This window comes from Telmatherina bonti (genome assembly GCF_933228915.1).
Source record: "Telmatherina bonti genome assembly, chromosome: 12".
NCBI classification, from domain to species: Eukaryota; Metazoa; Chordata; class Actinopteri; order Atheriniformes; family Telmatherinidae; genus Telmatherina; species Telmatherina bonti.
The window spans coordinates 14,264,277-14,278,309 of NC_136610.1; the positions used below are offsets into that span (position 1 = coordinate 14,264,277).

Genomic DNA, 14,033 nt, shown 5'->3' on the forward strand with positions numbered 1-14,033 from the left:
AGCGTTAAGCTGGTGGGAGGTCTGGTCAGGTCACCAGTCCATCACAGAGCCAAAAAAAAAAAAAAAAAAGAAGAAAAAAATTAACGTAATTCATTTCTTCTTTTTATTTTTTCTACTTCCTTTATCATAACCAGTGACGAAGAAAAAATAATCTCCAGTTCGATTGTCTGGATAACCTAGATTTATTAGATACATTACTAAAAGTAAGAATAATTTCGTTGTTTTTAATTACTAAAAGTAAAAACAAAACAAAACAAAAAAAAACCCAAAACAAAACAATGAAAGCACTTTTTTTTAATAGCTAAAAGAGGTTTAATAACTTTTACTACTAAAAGCAATCAAAACAAGTCGATAAAAACAACCGAATCAGAAAGTAATCCCTGTCGTTTTCAAGTTCTTTGCACTTTGCCAACCATTAAACGGGAGAAGAGGAGAGAGAGAGAGAGAGAAACAAAAAAGAAAAAAACTCTCCGAGTTGATGGTCTCTCCACCATTACCCTATCAGGTGCAAACCGCTGACATGTTTCCACCCACCACCAACAAAAAAGCCTCTCTGTGCCCAAATCTCCAGCCGCAGACGCACAAACACCACTGACAGGCAGTGCTGCGCCATCATCAGCTCCAAAACCTTTCCAGGGTTCTGCTGCTCCTGCTACCGGTGCGATTTCAACACCACCTTTTCTCCTTCTTCTTTAAAAAAAAAAAAAAAAAACCTGGACAAGTTGCTTGTCTGTATTATTGTAGTCTTCCTTTTCGTGGACGATAGATTTTTTTTTAATGAACTTTTCATTCTCCACCGCAGGACTGGGAAGAATAAAATGACCCCTGTAAGGTGTAGAAACCCCCCACAGGTACGGACGGAGTTCAGGAGCCTGTAATCTCAGGAAGAACAGAAGAAGGTCTTGTGGTAATTTAGCTACAAGTGCGCAGAACTCGAAGGGATATTTTTTTTCTCTGTTTTCTTTAAGGAGGGGAATATTTGGACTTCTTTGCTTTTTAAACTTTCCACGTTTGTCGGAAACTTGTTTTATTTCGAGAAGCGAAGGAGACTGAGCTGAGAGAAATAAAAAGTCTTCTGGATAGTTCACCCAACAAGGAAGCACCCAATGTTGCACTCTGTAACTCTGCTGCTGCTCTCCCGTCATCTATCCTCACACTGGAATTCAATCTCCTGCTTACCTCCGGAGCTGTGTGCGTAAAAGACGCGCAAGGAAGCGAGAGCTACCGCGCGTGCGAGAGAGAAAGGGGGGCGCTTTTGCCAACCTTTCCCGTGGCTCAAAAAAAATCTGTGGAAGCAGGTGTATTTCAGCTGCATTCGTGAAAGGCAAGATGTCTCTGCTGCCTTCGAGGTCCATATACCTGTAAGTGCTCTGCATAAAGTCTCGCATTCTTACCAATAGAAGTCGCCAAAAACTTCATATTTGTACATTGCTGTCATCCAGGTGGGCTGCATTTATTTTCCATGTAATTGCTTGTGATTCACGCCTCCTCCCTTTTCTTCTCTTCTCTCCCCATAGGTGTTTACATTTTCTGGTCCTCTATTTTCAGCTCCAGGTATGTTTACCTTCTTATCATCTTTTTTTTCTTCCTTTTGCATGTCTATATTTAGATTTTTTTTCATGCAAATGAGGACACAAGAAGGGATAAAGGTTGCTTTCAGAGTCACTTATTGTTTGGGAGATTAAAATTAAGCATAGTATTGATAAATTTGGCAAGTGGTTTTAAACGATTACTTTGTGCCACGGCAAAAAGCGAGTATGAAATTATAAAGTACACTTAAAATATGCTTTAAAATATTAACCTCGCAGTAAAAAGTCAGTTTACACACACACACACACACACACACACACATTCCAACACACATACACATACAGACACACACACACACACACACACACACAGTTCATATTAGAATCACGCTGATTCAAAATGAGGAAACGCATTGGTGCCATTTAGTGGCCTAAAACAGCACGATTAAATAAATTTAAAAAAAGTTGTTTTAAGTCGCGTTTAAAGTGTTTTACAACTGAATTATGCAGTAAATATTTAGATCCCTGGGGTTGAATCTTTCTCTTTGAACAGATGCCTCGTTTGGCGTTTGTTGCTTCAGTTTTTATTAGTTGCGTCTCACTTTGAACAGTAATGATTTGCAGGCATCCACGCAGCTAATTGACTGTTCAGCTGCAGCACGCTCCTTCTCTCATAAAGCTATCTGAGCACTTTGTTAGTGTTTGATCGCAACACTCCTCTTAATTGTTTTTTAAAGGAATACATCGGTGTCATTATGGCTTTAGATCTTCCAAAGGGCATGACAAAAACGAGCAGGTTGAGTCTGGTGTGCATTTGTTTCACATATAAACTCCACTGTTGGGTACATTTACTTTTAATGCAATTGCAATCATACATTTTTATAAAAAGGAATTGTACTTTATTATAAGTACACATTGATGGCACCCTGCAGGAGGGCTTTTTTTAAAAAAAAAAAAAATTTTTTTGTTACACATACAGGATAAGAATAGGGCTATGTTCTTTTTTATTCAATGCTGAAATATTAAGAATTTAAAAAGCAGCGCTTAGCTCCCTTTCTAACTTTTCAAGACATAAAATGTAAAACTCCATAAACTACAAACTGAATCATATTTAATCAGATTATTTTAACACAGAAGAATATAACATATAACAGGATTATGTTCCAGCAGAATATAACTCATGTTTTGTTTTGCTCATTTTCAACTGTGAGCTACATGTTGATTCTGATTTTAGAAAGGTTTTTATCATAGATAAAGATATTTACTAAACAAATGAAGTGTGTTGTAGTGCTTTAGTTTGTACCAGTTCAATCATCTTGAGCAAAAAAAAAAAAAAAAAAAAAAAAAAAAAAGCTGGAATAGCCCTTCTTTGGTCCTGTCAGATTGCTTCACCATATTGGCCATTTCTTTCCTGCACTGCTGCTACATGCTGCTAATGATCCATACATGTCATGCTGTGGTTGTGATTTTACGAGGAAAAACAGAAGAAGAAACCACAGCAGGAAGTTGACTGAATGCACTGCCAACACGTCAGCCTCTTCGGCATTAGTGTGATTGAGCAGACTGTGTTTGTCTTTATGACCTTGCCTAATTGTGTCAAGCAGATAGAAAGATGCATCTTAAATGGATAGATCAACTGAGCTTCCACGGGGAAGAAGAGTGCCAGTCTTTTGAAGTCAAAACCATATCCGTTTTCCATTTTCTTTGAAGACTCTGCAGTGTGTTAAAAAAACAAAAACTATTGTTGCTAGCATTCACCTCAGCCATGTGCTTAGGCTTGCCTCTCCCCTGAGATGAAATGCAACTATCCACCAAACACACCTTTATGTTTGTTTAGAGATGAGGAGATTTGGGGATAAATCCCTCAGCGGCTCAGAGGAGCTATGTTTTGTATGTGGCCGTTTCTCCTTTTTTTTTTCTCCCTTATCTGCTTTGAGGTCCGTGTTTGACAGCAGACGATGCTGATGAACAGCTTTGTACGCATTTGCAGATAGTTTGGCATGAAGTATTTGCTGTTGGAAACATGTCTGATTTGAAACTGGTGTGCATTTTGTGGTAATCCTGCTTCTTCCTGCTTTTAGTAACATAGTTCCTGTAGCTGTGACACCTCTTCATTTGCTGGAACAGCAGGCACGAAAGCTCTTGCATATATCTATTGAGAGGAAAAAAAAAAACCCAAAACAAAACAGTGTTTTAGTGAAGTTATGAGATATGTGACAACGGAGGAATTATATCAAAATTATACTGTCAGTCCTGATGTGAGCATGCTTTGTTTCATAGTAAAAGTGAAGAACTCTTAAGTGAGTCCTGGCCCAAACCGAGGTTTGGATTCAGGTTATCTTCACAGCTCCAGAGAGCGAACTGGCCTCGGTTCATTTTGTTGTCATGTTGTGTCAACTGTAGTCTAGGAGGAAAAAAAAGACCTATAGCACAGGGCCAATCCAGACAGCTGTGAATAATTATTTGTTTTCTAATAGAAACTCTGTTCAGCAGGTAGAAAGGTCACAAATCTCAACACGTTGTTTTGCATACTAACTTGAGTTTGCATATTTGATGCATTAGACTAAATCGTCATTAGCCTGAAAAGTTATAAAGGTGAACTCCAGGTTGTGGATCTTCTGATCTCTACATTGCTGAATATCCTGTAAAAGCACTTCTTTTGTCAAACGATGAATAAAGAATGTTTCCTCATGCTGCATTCAACAACTTGTTGGGCTTTTGTGGCTTTGCGGACCATAGTTCAACTTGAATGACACCAGGTTTCGAGGAACTGAACAGAAATACACTCAGATTTGTCGAAATTTCCTCTTTGATTTAAAAAATTCGTTGTCCGCAATTTCCCATGTCATTAATTTGCAAAAGTCAGAATAACAAGAACTCTGGGTATGTAATGTGTATATAATTAGCCACCTGAGAACAGCCACATAAAAAGCCATTACTGTGCAATTACCTCTCCATACAGCTGGGGAAATGGGATCTTGGCGTGAACCGAGATTCCAGGGCTTCTGAAAGTATACGTTTCCCCTTGTTCTTCCACACGTTGCCTTTCTGAGATGCCGCTAAAAATACAACTTCTCCTGTCTTCATGTTACATCCAGGCCGACTCATAAACATCAGGCTGATGTGACGTGAAAGCTGAATTTGTATGATTTGATTCTCTTTAATTATCCCCCAAAAAAATAAAAAGAAAGTGGTTTTTGATGCTTTTTTCTATCTCAGTCTTATCCTCCGTCTACTGCATTTTCTAATTTATGGATCCTATATGGCCCGCAGGCAGATATTTGTTTGATGATAGTGCAACAGGTCTGGATGCTTCAGGTGTATAATTGCTAGTGGCTTGCTTGCTTGTGGAAATGGAGTACAGGTTTCCCAATATTGCCAGAGGCACATAATATACTGTGTCTCAATGTTAACCAACACGTGGATTCTTTGCAGACTTTTAACTTGTTCCATTGGATCTTTACTCAAACTGACTTCATTAACGTGTCTTGTGACATAGTTAGCGCCTTGTAAATGCATTGCATATAAAATGAACCACTTGAAAGCAAGGGGAGAAACACTAAAATGGCACAGCCACAACTTCCAAGCTGTTATCTAAGTTTTTAGGCCCGGAGCACAATTTCTTTTTTGACACAGAGCCCATAAAACCAACAGCACACATTATTGTCAACACCTGTGTCGTGCCGATCTTGCTGTCTCGCTCCTGTTGTTCACGTTTCTTCATTTTCTTGTCCATGTTTTGCTCTTGTGTGCAGGAATCCCAGCAGAGCTCTGCTGATTTCAGGTTTTACATTGAAAACCACACAAGAAACCCAGATGACCTGAGCCGAAAGCAGGTCCGGATATATCAGCTCTATAGCAGAACTACAGGCAAACATGTCCAGATCTTGGGAAAGAAAGTCAACGCCAATGGAGATGATGGGGGCAAGTATGGTATGGGAGATCTCCTGTGCTTTTCACTTGACACATTAGCTCATATATTAGAAAAAGCTGACTACTCCAACCTGCCTTTGTTATTTTTAGAGACTCTTTCTTGGCCCCGCAGCCAGTTTGTCTGTGTGCAACGCAGTGAGGTGGTTTTCTGTACTCTGTTGCAATAGCGGATGGTAACTTTGAGGGATGAAACCAGGTTGAAAATACCGATCTTGCAGCCAATCTTTAATGCAGGGTATTCAGAGACTTCTTATCAGTCAACATTAATGCTGTCTTTTTCTAAATTTATTTAAAAGATCTGTAAGAAAGTCTGTAAACTGGTCTTTTCTGCTGGTTTTTCAGACGTGGAGCTTGTGAGGTCATGTGGAATTCAGCTATGTGGCATTTGGAAAAGCTTATCAGTTTTGTTTACAGCTGCCTCATGCTAACAGGAAAATGTTATGTATGAAAAATATTATGGCTGATTTTCTTTATTAAATTTCAGAAACAATTTAAAGCAGTTTTCCATTATGACTCCATCCGCTGGCTTTTTCGATACTTCAGACGCGTGAATAAATTGATGGTCACTTAAGCGCTCTTTGATGTTGTGTGTTCTGTGCTTCCCTGCAGATATTTTGCTCATAACAGCTGACTCACAGCTCTAAAATTGCTGGTCTTGAATACCTCTGAGTGAGTGTGTTCAGTCACAGATGCGCCGAGGCGAAGTTTCCTTACTGCTTGTTAGAGCTTGAGTGGAAGCAGATCCAATTTTTCCCATGAGCCTTTGCCAATTCTACCCTCCTCCTGTCCCCCACCACCTCCTCCTCCCATACAGCTGCAGTACCTGGCACCTGTGAACTCCTTTGCACTCACTAGTAATGCTTATTTTCAATGACGGCAGCTTTAAGACAAAAGGCCAAAACAGCAAAGAAGAAAATTTGTTTTTTTGGTGTTGAGCTTCATGGCTGCACAGTCCTGTGCAGCTAAAGAGGGGGGGCATTATAATGCGTCTCAGCTACAACTGGAGCATATTCATTACTTATAAACTTTTAAGAGACCAGAATAATCCTCCTCCAGAACTTTGCATTGTAATTGATGCGCCCTGTCCATCCAAAGCATCTAAAAAGGCTTTTTAGCTGAAAAAAAAGCTGCAATATGGAATTAAGGGCAGAGTTTTCAGTTTATTTGACAGATGGCCTCTTGCTTAGGTGAATAAATGAAAGTGACCCACATTATTCAGCTTGTACCAGTGCACTAAAAGGAGGTGTGAAGCACTTTCTTGCAGTTGCACTTCTTTTAAAAGTACAAATGAAGCTTTTCTGATCAAGTGGTTTGATTCTTATTTCAGATTTGTCTGTTTTTTTGGGCTGTTCAGCATAATGTTGCAGTGCTCACTGTAACTTTTGCATTGTTTTTTTTCTGATCAAATGAAAGTTCTTAATGTTTTTTCAACAAAAAGCTTTGAGAGGCGTTGAGAACTGCATTTTCATTGTTAGTAAAATATGTCAGTTCTCTACTTGCACATCACATTTCATCATTTTTAATATTATGGTTTGAGAATATTAAAGTTTGGAAGCAATTATTGTATCAAACAAAAATACGTTGTATTGGTTGTATTCATCGCAGCAGTCTTTTTTAGAAAGACTTTCTTTGGTGGATTTTTTGGAGCTTCTCAAAGAAATAGGATTTAAATGTTATCACAGAAAAATGATCTTTGATGAAATATGAAGGAAAAATATAATTTTATGTGATGCTGTGTGTTTTGGTTTCATACCCACTTCTGTTTTATTTTTGTCTTGCAGTTTTAAACATCCAGCTTAAAATAAAAAGGCTGTTTATCTGAATAATTAATGAACGTACAATATTTCCATAAATATGCCAAGTTTAGCAAGTTGCTAATTTCCATCTATAGTCCCATAAAGGAAACATATAACATTGACAACAAAACTGCAGCAGTACCACACTATAATTTTTAAAAAAAACAAACAACGATAACAGGACTAAATCAGTTTGGGAGAGCGATATAGTGTACTGTAAACAAAACTTGCTATAAAGGCCCAGTAAAAGTGCTTCCGGATGTCATTAAATTGTAAAAAGCAAAGTGATACATACATACAAATATATGCATACATATAGATATACATGCACACTCGTGCAAATACAGACCCATATGCATGTACAAATACACACACACTTATATTCTCACACATACCTTGAATACAATGAATTTTCATATTTGAGATGAGAAACAGAAATCCCTTTTAAAACATTATTTACTTTGTGTGTAAACCAATCTTCTTGGATTTTGTTCCTTCTCAGTGACCCAGAAAGGGTTCAGACTAATCTATCCAATGATAAAACCAAGTCAGTACAAACAGACATCTCTCAGAACAGGAGAAGGAATTACAATCCCCTCCCACACCTTTAAGACGAGTCACCTACTTCCCACTTTTCTACCAAGGTTTGATTTTAGGGTGGGAGGTTACTTCTGCCCCCAAGCCCATCCCGTCTTCTTCCACTATTCTTCCTCTGCCCCCTTGAGTGCTACTGAATGGGACCTGTGTGTTAAACAAATGGATCATCTTAACTTTTTGATTGAGTGAGCACAGACTAAAGGGAACTTGAAACCTAATCCTGAGGGGCACATAACCGCTGCACAAATGTTTGGAAGATCTCTTTGCTGGTCTAAGGGTGAGTGAAGACAAAGGTGACCTCGCAGGGGTTAACATTTGGTATGGGAGATGGAGTGGGGTGTTGGGCACAGAACAATAAAAGAGCCGCCAGGATACATCTTTAGAGTGGATTATTGCTGTGTCTGCTTGAAGTGGCATGTGGTTCTGCATAAAGGATCTTTAAGTAAAAAGAATAAAATGACTTCCTCTGGCAACCCATAATTAATCTTTTGTTAGATGACAGGCTTTCAGTAAATTAACTTGAGAAAGTAGGATTGTAATTTAATTTTTATTTTCCCTCGTTACTATTTTTCCCCATAAAAAAAATATTAGAAATGATGGTGAAATTCTGTCAGCAGGAGTGCCTTTTGTCTTTTAATGTTTACCGAGGGAAATTCGCTTGTGTGATAATATTGAAATGTCGAGTAAATATAGTTAAAATCTTCAATAATATAAAGAATGTGGCCGAAAATGGTAATTTTCAAACCAAAAATGAGGGTGATTATATACCAAAATTAGAAAAGCACCAGAAGAGCACAGACCTCCACCAAGCAGCTCATTTCCACCCATATTGTGAGTTACAGCCTATGTTTTTGTCCTACATTCATTTTATTTATATATTATTCGACTAGATTACTAGATTAATTGATAATGAATCAGTTATATTGTGTGCTTGTTGCATGTTTTTATCTTAATTTGTTCTGTTGTAATGATACAAAATGCCATCGATTCCCCATTTTTTCTGTTCTGGATTGTATTATGGGAATTTTGCTGCAGTCAGGATCTATCTTTAATATCTTGTAAAACCTTTTGGGGACTTTTGTTTTGGTTATTTTTTTGCCCAACACCTTAAACATTTATTGTAGAGTTATATGCATATATACTGAAAATGCCCCAAGCTAGCAATGCTAAATAATCCTTCAAAAAATACCAGGATCCTGATCAACTGGTGCCCAAGATGTTCAATCTGCCTCTTGTAAGAAGATATAGATAGCCAGTGTAGGAGGTGGCAGGAGAACAGATGTTCTCAAAAGCGAAGGACTGCAACTGCATTGTGTTTTCATTAGTCTCGCATTGAGTTTGAATCATGATTATCAGCAGATCTTCTCACCCAAATGGTCACTTTGTTGTGAAAAGAGCTGTTTAATAGAAAATAAGGATAGAAAATAGTGGGTAACATGTAAAGATGGCTATTAGATGTTTCTCTTCTTGTGCGATCATCTAACATACTGAAAAACAGATGAGTGTCAGTTAAAGTTGGGGGTAGGTAATGTTGGGGAGCAAGCAAGATTTGAAAGTAGCATCCTGTCTTGGCTCCTCCCCCTCTCTGGTTTTGCTCCTTGCGTGATCCAAGGTTTTATTTGCAGCTTTTTCCACCAAGGATTTTCTTTCTCGGCTGTTTAGCGGAAGGAGGCAAATAAATCGAGCCGGGTCGGGAAATCCTTCCTGCATTTTCAGCCACGTTTGCCTTCTAAGTTTCTTCTTCACTACTTTGTATTTTCATCCTAACAGTCTATTTATATGCAGGGCGTGGCTATCAGGTATGTGCTCAGACTTTGGGTCTCACCATTTCGGTCTGAACATTTTGATTGGTCAGAGTTTTTCTAGATTTACAGTAAACTGAGGGGTCTAACTATATTTCTTATTATTCACAATCACAAAATGTATAGACTATCATGACGAGGAACCACTTCACCCAGCGTAAAAACAAAAAAATTGTCTGAGCAAGATTATCCAACCTAGTTTTAAAATTCACACACTGAAAATACAAAAGTCAGATGTTCACCAGTCAGCCAGTTTGTGTATAAGGTTTCATACAACTGAGCATTGTGTCAATATCTACATGAGATTGATGGGCAGTCAAAATCTTGGATAGTAGAAATAAACAAAAGCTCTTAGGTACATACTGCAGCAATACAATATCAATTCTAATATTTATAATACTCAGAAACTCATTACATTTCTGCAATAAATTATACAGAACTAATCTCAAAGTACCTGACACTTAACAGTTACTTTTTATGCAAAACAAATGAAAAAAGGACAAAAAAAAACAACAAACAGTTCAGATATTTAGAGTGTACTTCTGTGTTCCTGTCAATATTTTCACGTGCTGTAATTTTTTTTAAAGTCCTGTGATGTTGACAATGTACGGCAATTCCTCATATGAGTTTGTGTAGACTACAAGACCTGAAGACAACCTTAACTGAGTATTTTTTCTTTCTTTTCCAGCTCTTCTTGTTGTTGAGACAGAAACCTTCGGGAGCCACATTCGAATAAAAGGAAAAGAAAGTGAACATTACATTTGCATGAATGAGAAGGGCAAAGTAGTCGGGAGGGTAAGTAAACCTCAATTTATATCTTGTCAGTATATGTGTAAATGTATTTTTTCTAAAGGCAATTAAAGATGATTTTTGGCAGATATCAAAACGCATATTTCAAAGAGAGCTCTTAATCCTGGTTGAGCTTGGCGTAGCCACAGATCTGTTTTCTCCTGCTGTTTTTGTACAACCTAACAAAACCCCTTTGATAACTCACAGCCATTCTTCCATTACGTAATCAGCCAACTCCTTTGACACTCGATCAGTCAATTACGGACTGCAATCACCACAATGCATTGAGAGACTAATGGTCACTTAGGAGGAATGCCATTGCAATTATGTCACTTAGTCACACCAGGTGGCCGCCGGCACAGGATGCCTCTCGGTAGACAACTAATTTGATATGAAAAAGAAGTTAATATTTGAAAACATTGACTGTACTTTTGAGTCATGCACGTGATTTAGTCACAATGATAGCTCACGTTGTTGACACGGTGAGGCTGCAGTATTTCTCAGTTCTCTCTCTTATTGCTGTTATCTACTGGAAATGATACATTTTGAGTTTTTGGGCAGGGTTTTGTTTAAAAAAGGATTTTTTTAAAGAAGTCCTAATCCTAAATTAAACAAAATCACAGTGACCGTGTAGCGTAAATACCACCCACCATTTAAAATGGAAGAAAAACCAAAAGTGCTTTCTTTTTCTAGAAAGTGACTTTGTTGTGAATATTTTCACTCAAACTGAGCTAAAGCTGTGCACTAATGCTAATGCCATTGCAAGTTGTAATATTTAGAAATATGATGGACGTGCTTGGCATCTAAGCTTTAAATGGAAACAAAAGCTGTTAATCACTTTTAATAGAGATAAATAATGAGATAACTGAAAGTAAACTCTTCAGAGAGTATGAATAAATGAGTAGAAAACTACATATTAGAATGAAACTGCGACATCCTGGCAAATGCACTTGTTCATTTATAACTGTATATTTAACTACCCACCAGATTTGGCAGCATAAAGTATAAAAACTGTACGGAGAAGGGACAGTACTAAATTTCAAGAAGTCTTTCTGATTTCATGAAGCAACTATAGGTCTTATAAGCACCATTAGCTGGGAGACAGTTTGCTAACCTTCGGTAAAGTCAGACTTCAAAATTGTTTTAGTCTTTAATTATTCATTCATTCAATTTCTATACAACTTAATCTAATTAAGGATCACAGGAGACTGGAACTTATCCCAGCAATCATCAGGTGACAGGCAAGGTACACTTTGGATACTTTGATTAACTCATCAAGGTTTAACTGGAGCTCAATGGGTGCATGTATGGTAGGCTAACTTTTTACCAGGCTAACTTTGTACCCTTCATAGCTGGGCCCCAATTTGGGAATGCATGCTTCAAAGTCTGCATTTGAACCAATTAAATCACATCACATTACATTCAAGGCTGTTCCATTTTAAATGCTCCTCTGGATGTGGCCTATAGATGTATCCTATTTTCCTAGGCTCAGCTGGATGTTGAACCTTTGTGGCCGAGCAGGTCCCAGGCTTCATGCAAACTTTGCTGCAGAGAGGTTCAAACAGTAGCCTTTCAGTGCAGAGTTTGCATGTTTGGTCCATGCGTGGGCTCTCTCAGGTACTCTGGCTTCCTCTCACAGTCCAAAGACATGCATGTTAGTGGTTGAGTGGTTGTTTGTCTTTCTGTGTTGGACCTGCAATGGACTGGTGGACTGGTACCCTGCGTCTCGCCCAATGATTGCGGGGATAGGCTCCAGCTTTCCTGTGACCCTGAATTGAACTAAACATTATAGAAAATTAATGAATAGATGTGCAAGTGAAAACTATTGCCCTTAATGATATTATGGTATAGAAGTGGTAGTAGTGATGCAATTAAAAAGTGCTCTGAAGGTAATGCTGCCTTATTTCACAGAGCTTGGTTTAACCTCAATGGCTTTCAAGTGGCACACATTCCTTGTCTGCTACCATAGAATTTAGCCCCTGAATTGAGAAACAACTGATGGAAAAGTGTAGCAAAAAAGTCAAAACCTTCAGCTTACAGACACAGAACTACTTAACTTTAGCTGGGAAGTGAATCAGCGTATTACATATTAGCTGTATTATGCTATATTATATATAACATAACATAAAATGATATATAACTTGCAGTATACTGCAAGTTTGCTTTGTGTGAAATAAAGACTGATGATTTTTTAAGAGGCAAAACTAAAGTGCTAATAATTGAATAGAAAAGGGACAATAAAAAAATAAAGGTAAAAGGAAAAGAAAAATCATAATACAAAAATTTCAGTTTAAATTTTGTTTTACTGTGATGGATTGGCAACCTGTCCACGATGCACCCTGCCTCTCACCAGTAATTGCTTGGATAGGTTCCAGCTTTCCCATGAGCCAGAAATGAACTAAGAAGTTTAGAAAATGACTGAAATAAATGAATTATGTTCTATGAAAATTTCATTGCTCTAAACCAGTGGCCACCAACTCCGGTCCTTGAGATCTACCATTCTGTAGGTTTCAGTGTTTTTCTATTGCCACACACTTGATGACCTAAGTTGTTGATCACTGGTCTGAACTGTCTCCCAGTAATGTGTTACTTTTCAAAAACACTATTAGGTTAATATTTTCAAATAAATATGTCACAATCCCATCTTAGTCATCCCAGAGCAAAAAATACTTTTTTTTTTTTCAGATTTTAGCTTGTTTTATAGAAATATGAATTAGATGTTCTGTGGCAGGGGGTATTATTGCACAGACCACAGGTAAATTGGCAAACTGAGTAAACATTATTCTTGAGAAACTGCATATGAACAGGCATGTTCCTCATAAGGTGATCTGAGGAGAGAAGTGACAGACATTTACATTTTGTTGACATGTTATTAAATCAGATGTTTGCATATGCTATGATTGTATAGGATTGAGAACCAGCTCCGGTTGTAAGCACATAAACTGTCGAAGAGAAAAGGAAATGTAGGTGTAGAATACACAGGTGCAAAGGAAATAAGCAACAATTGAGCTAAATAGGAGGTAACACTGCCAAGTTAATAATTAATGCCATATCTAATTCTTCCCTCCCCAGCCCGATGGAAGGAAGCAGGAATGCGTGTTTGTCGAGGAATTCCTGGAAAACAACTACACGGCTCTCATGTCGGCAAAGTACAAAGGATGGTACCTCGGCTTCAACCGGAAGGGACGACCCAAGAAAGGCTCGCGAACCACACAGAGGCAACAGGAAGTCCATTTCATGAAGCGCCAGCCGAAGGGCAGGGTGGATCCGTTGGAGGAGTTCCGTTTCACCACAGTAACTAAGAGGACACGAAGGGCTCGGCGATTAAAACCCAACTCTAAGAGGAACTAATGGGACCAATAGGACAGCACTAGATATCCTCATGGGAGGGGAGGAAATGTAATTGAAAAATCTCAAGCGTCTTTAAAGAAAATCACCTTAAAGACTTCACCTCTGTAAAAGAAAGACAGACGAAAAGAACAAAAACAAAATCAAAGATGTTTATTTTTGTATTCCAGGAAGACTGAATATTTCCTGACTCTTGGATTCTTCTGGGTTGATGCCATTGTGCTAATGTGCCTGTCATG

At 38.1% G+C, this 14,033-nt stretch overlaps 1 protein-coding gene across 1 annotated transcript; it reads left to right on the top strand.

The window, feature by feature from the left end:
- Positions 1–1,329: 1,329 nt before the first annotated feature.
- Positions 1,330–13,797, top strand: fgf24 (fibroblast growth factor 24; the record flags this gene model as incomplete). The annotated part of the gene is made up of 5 exons (XM_079250399.1): positions 1,330–1,361; positions 1,518–1,554; positions 5,285–5,462; positions 10,346–10,452; positions 13,519–13,797. The coding sequence occupies 5 exons, from the start codon at positions 1,330–1,332 to the stop codon at positions 13,795–13,797; spliced, it is 633 nt and encodes a 210-aa protein (XP_079106525.1).
- Positions 13,798–14,033: the final 236 nt, after the last annotated feature.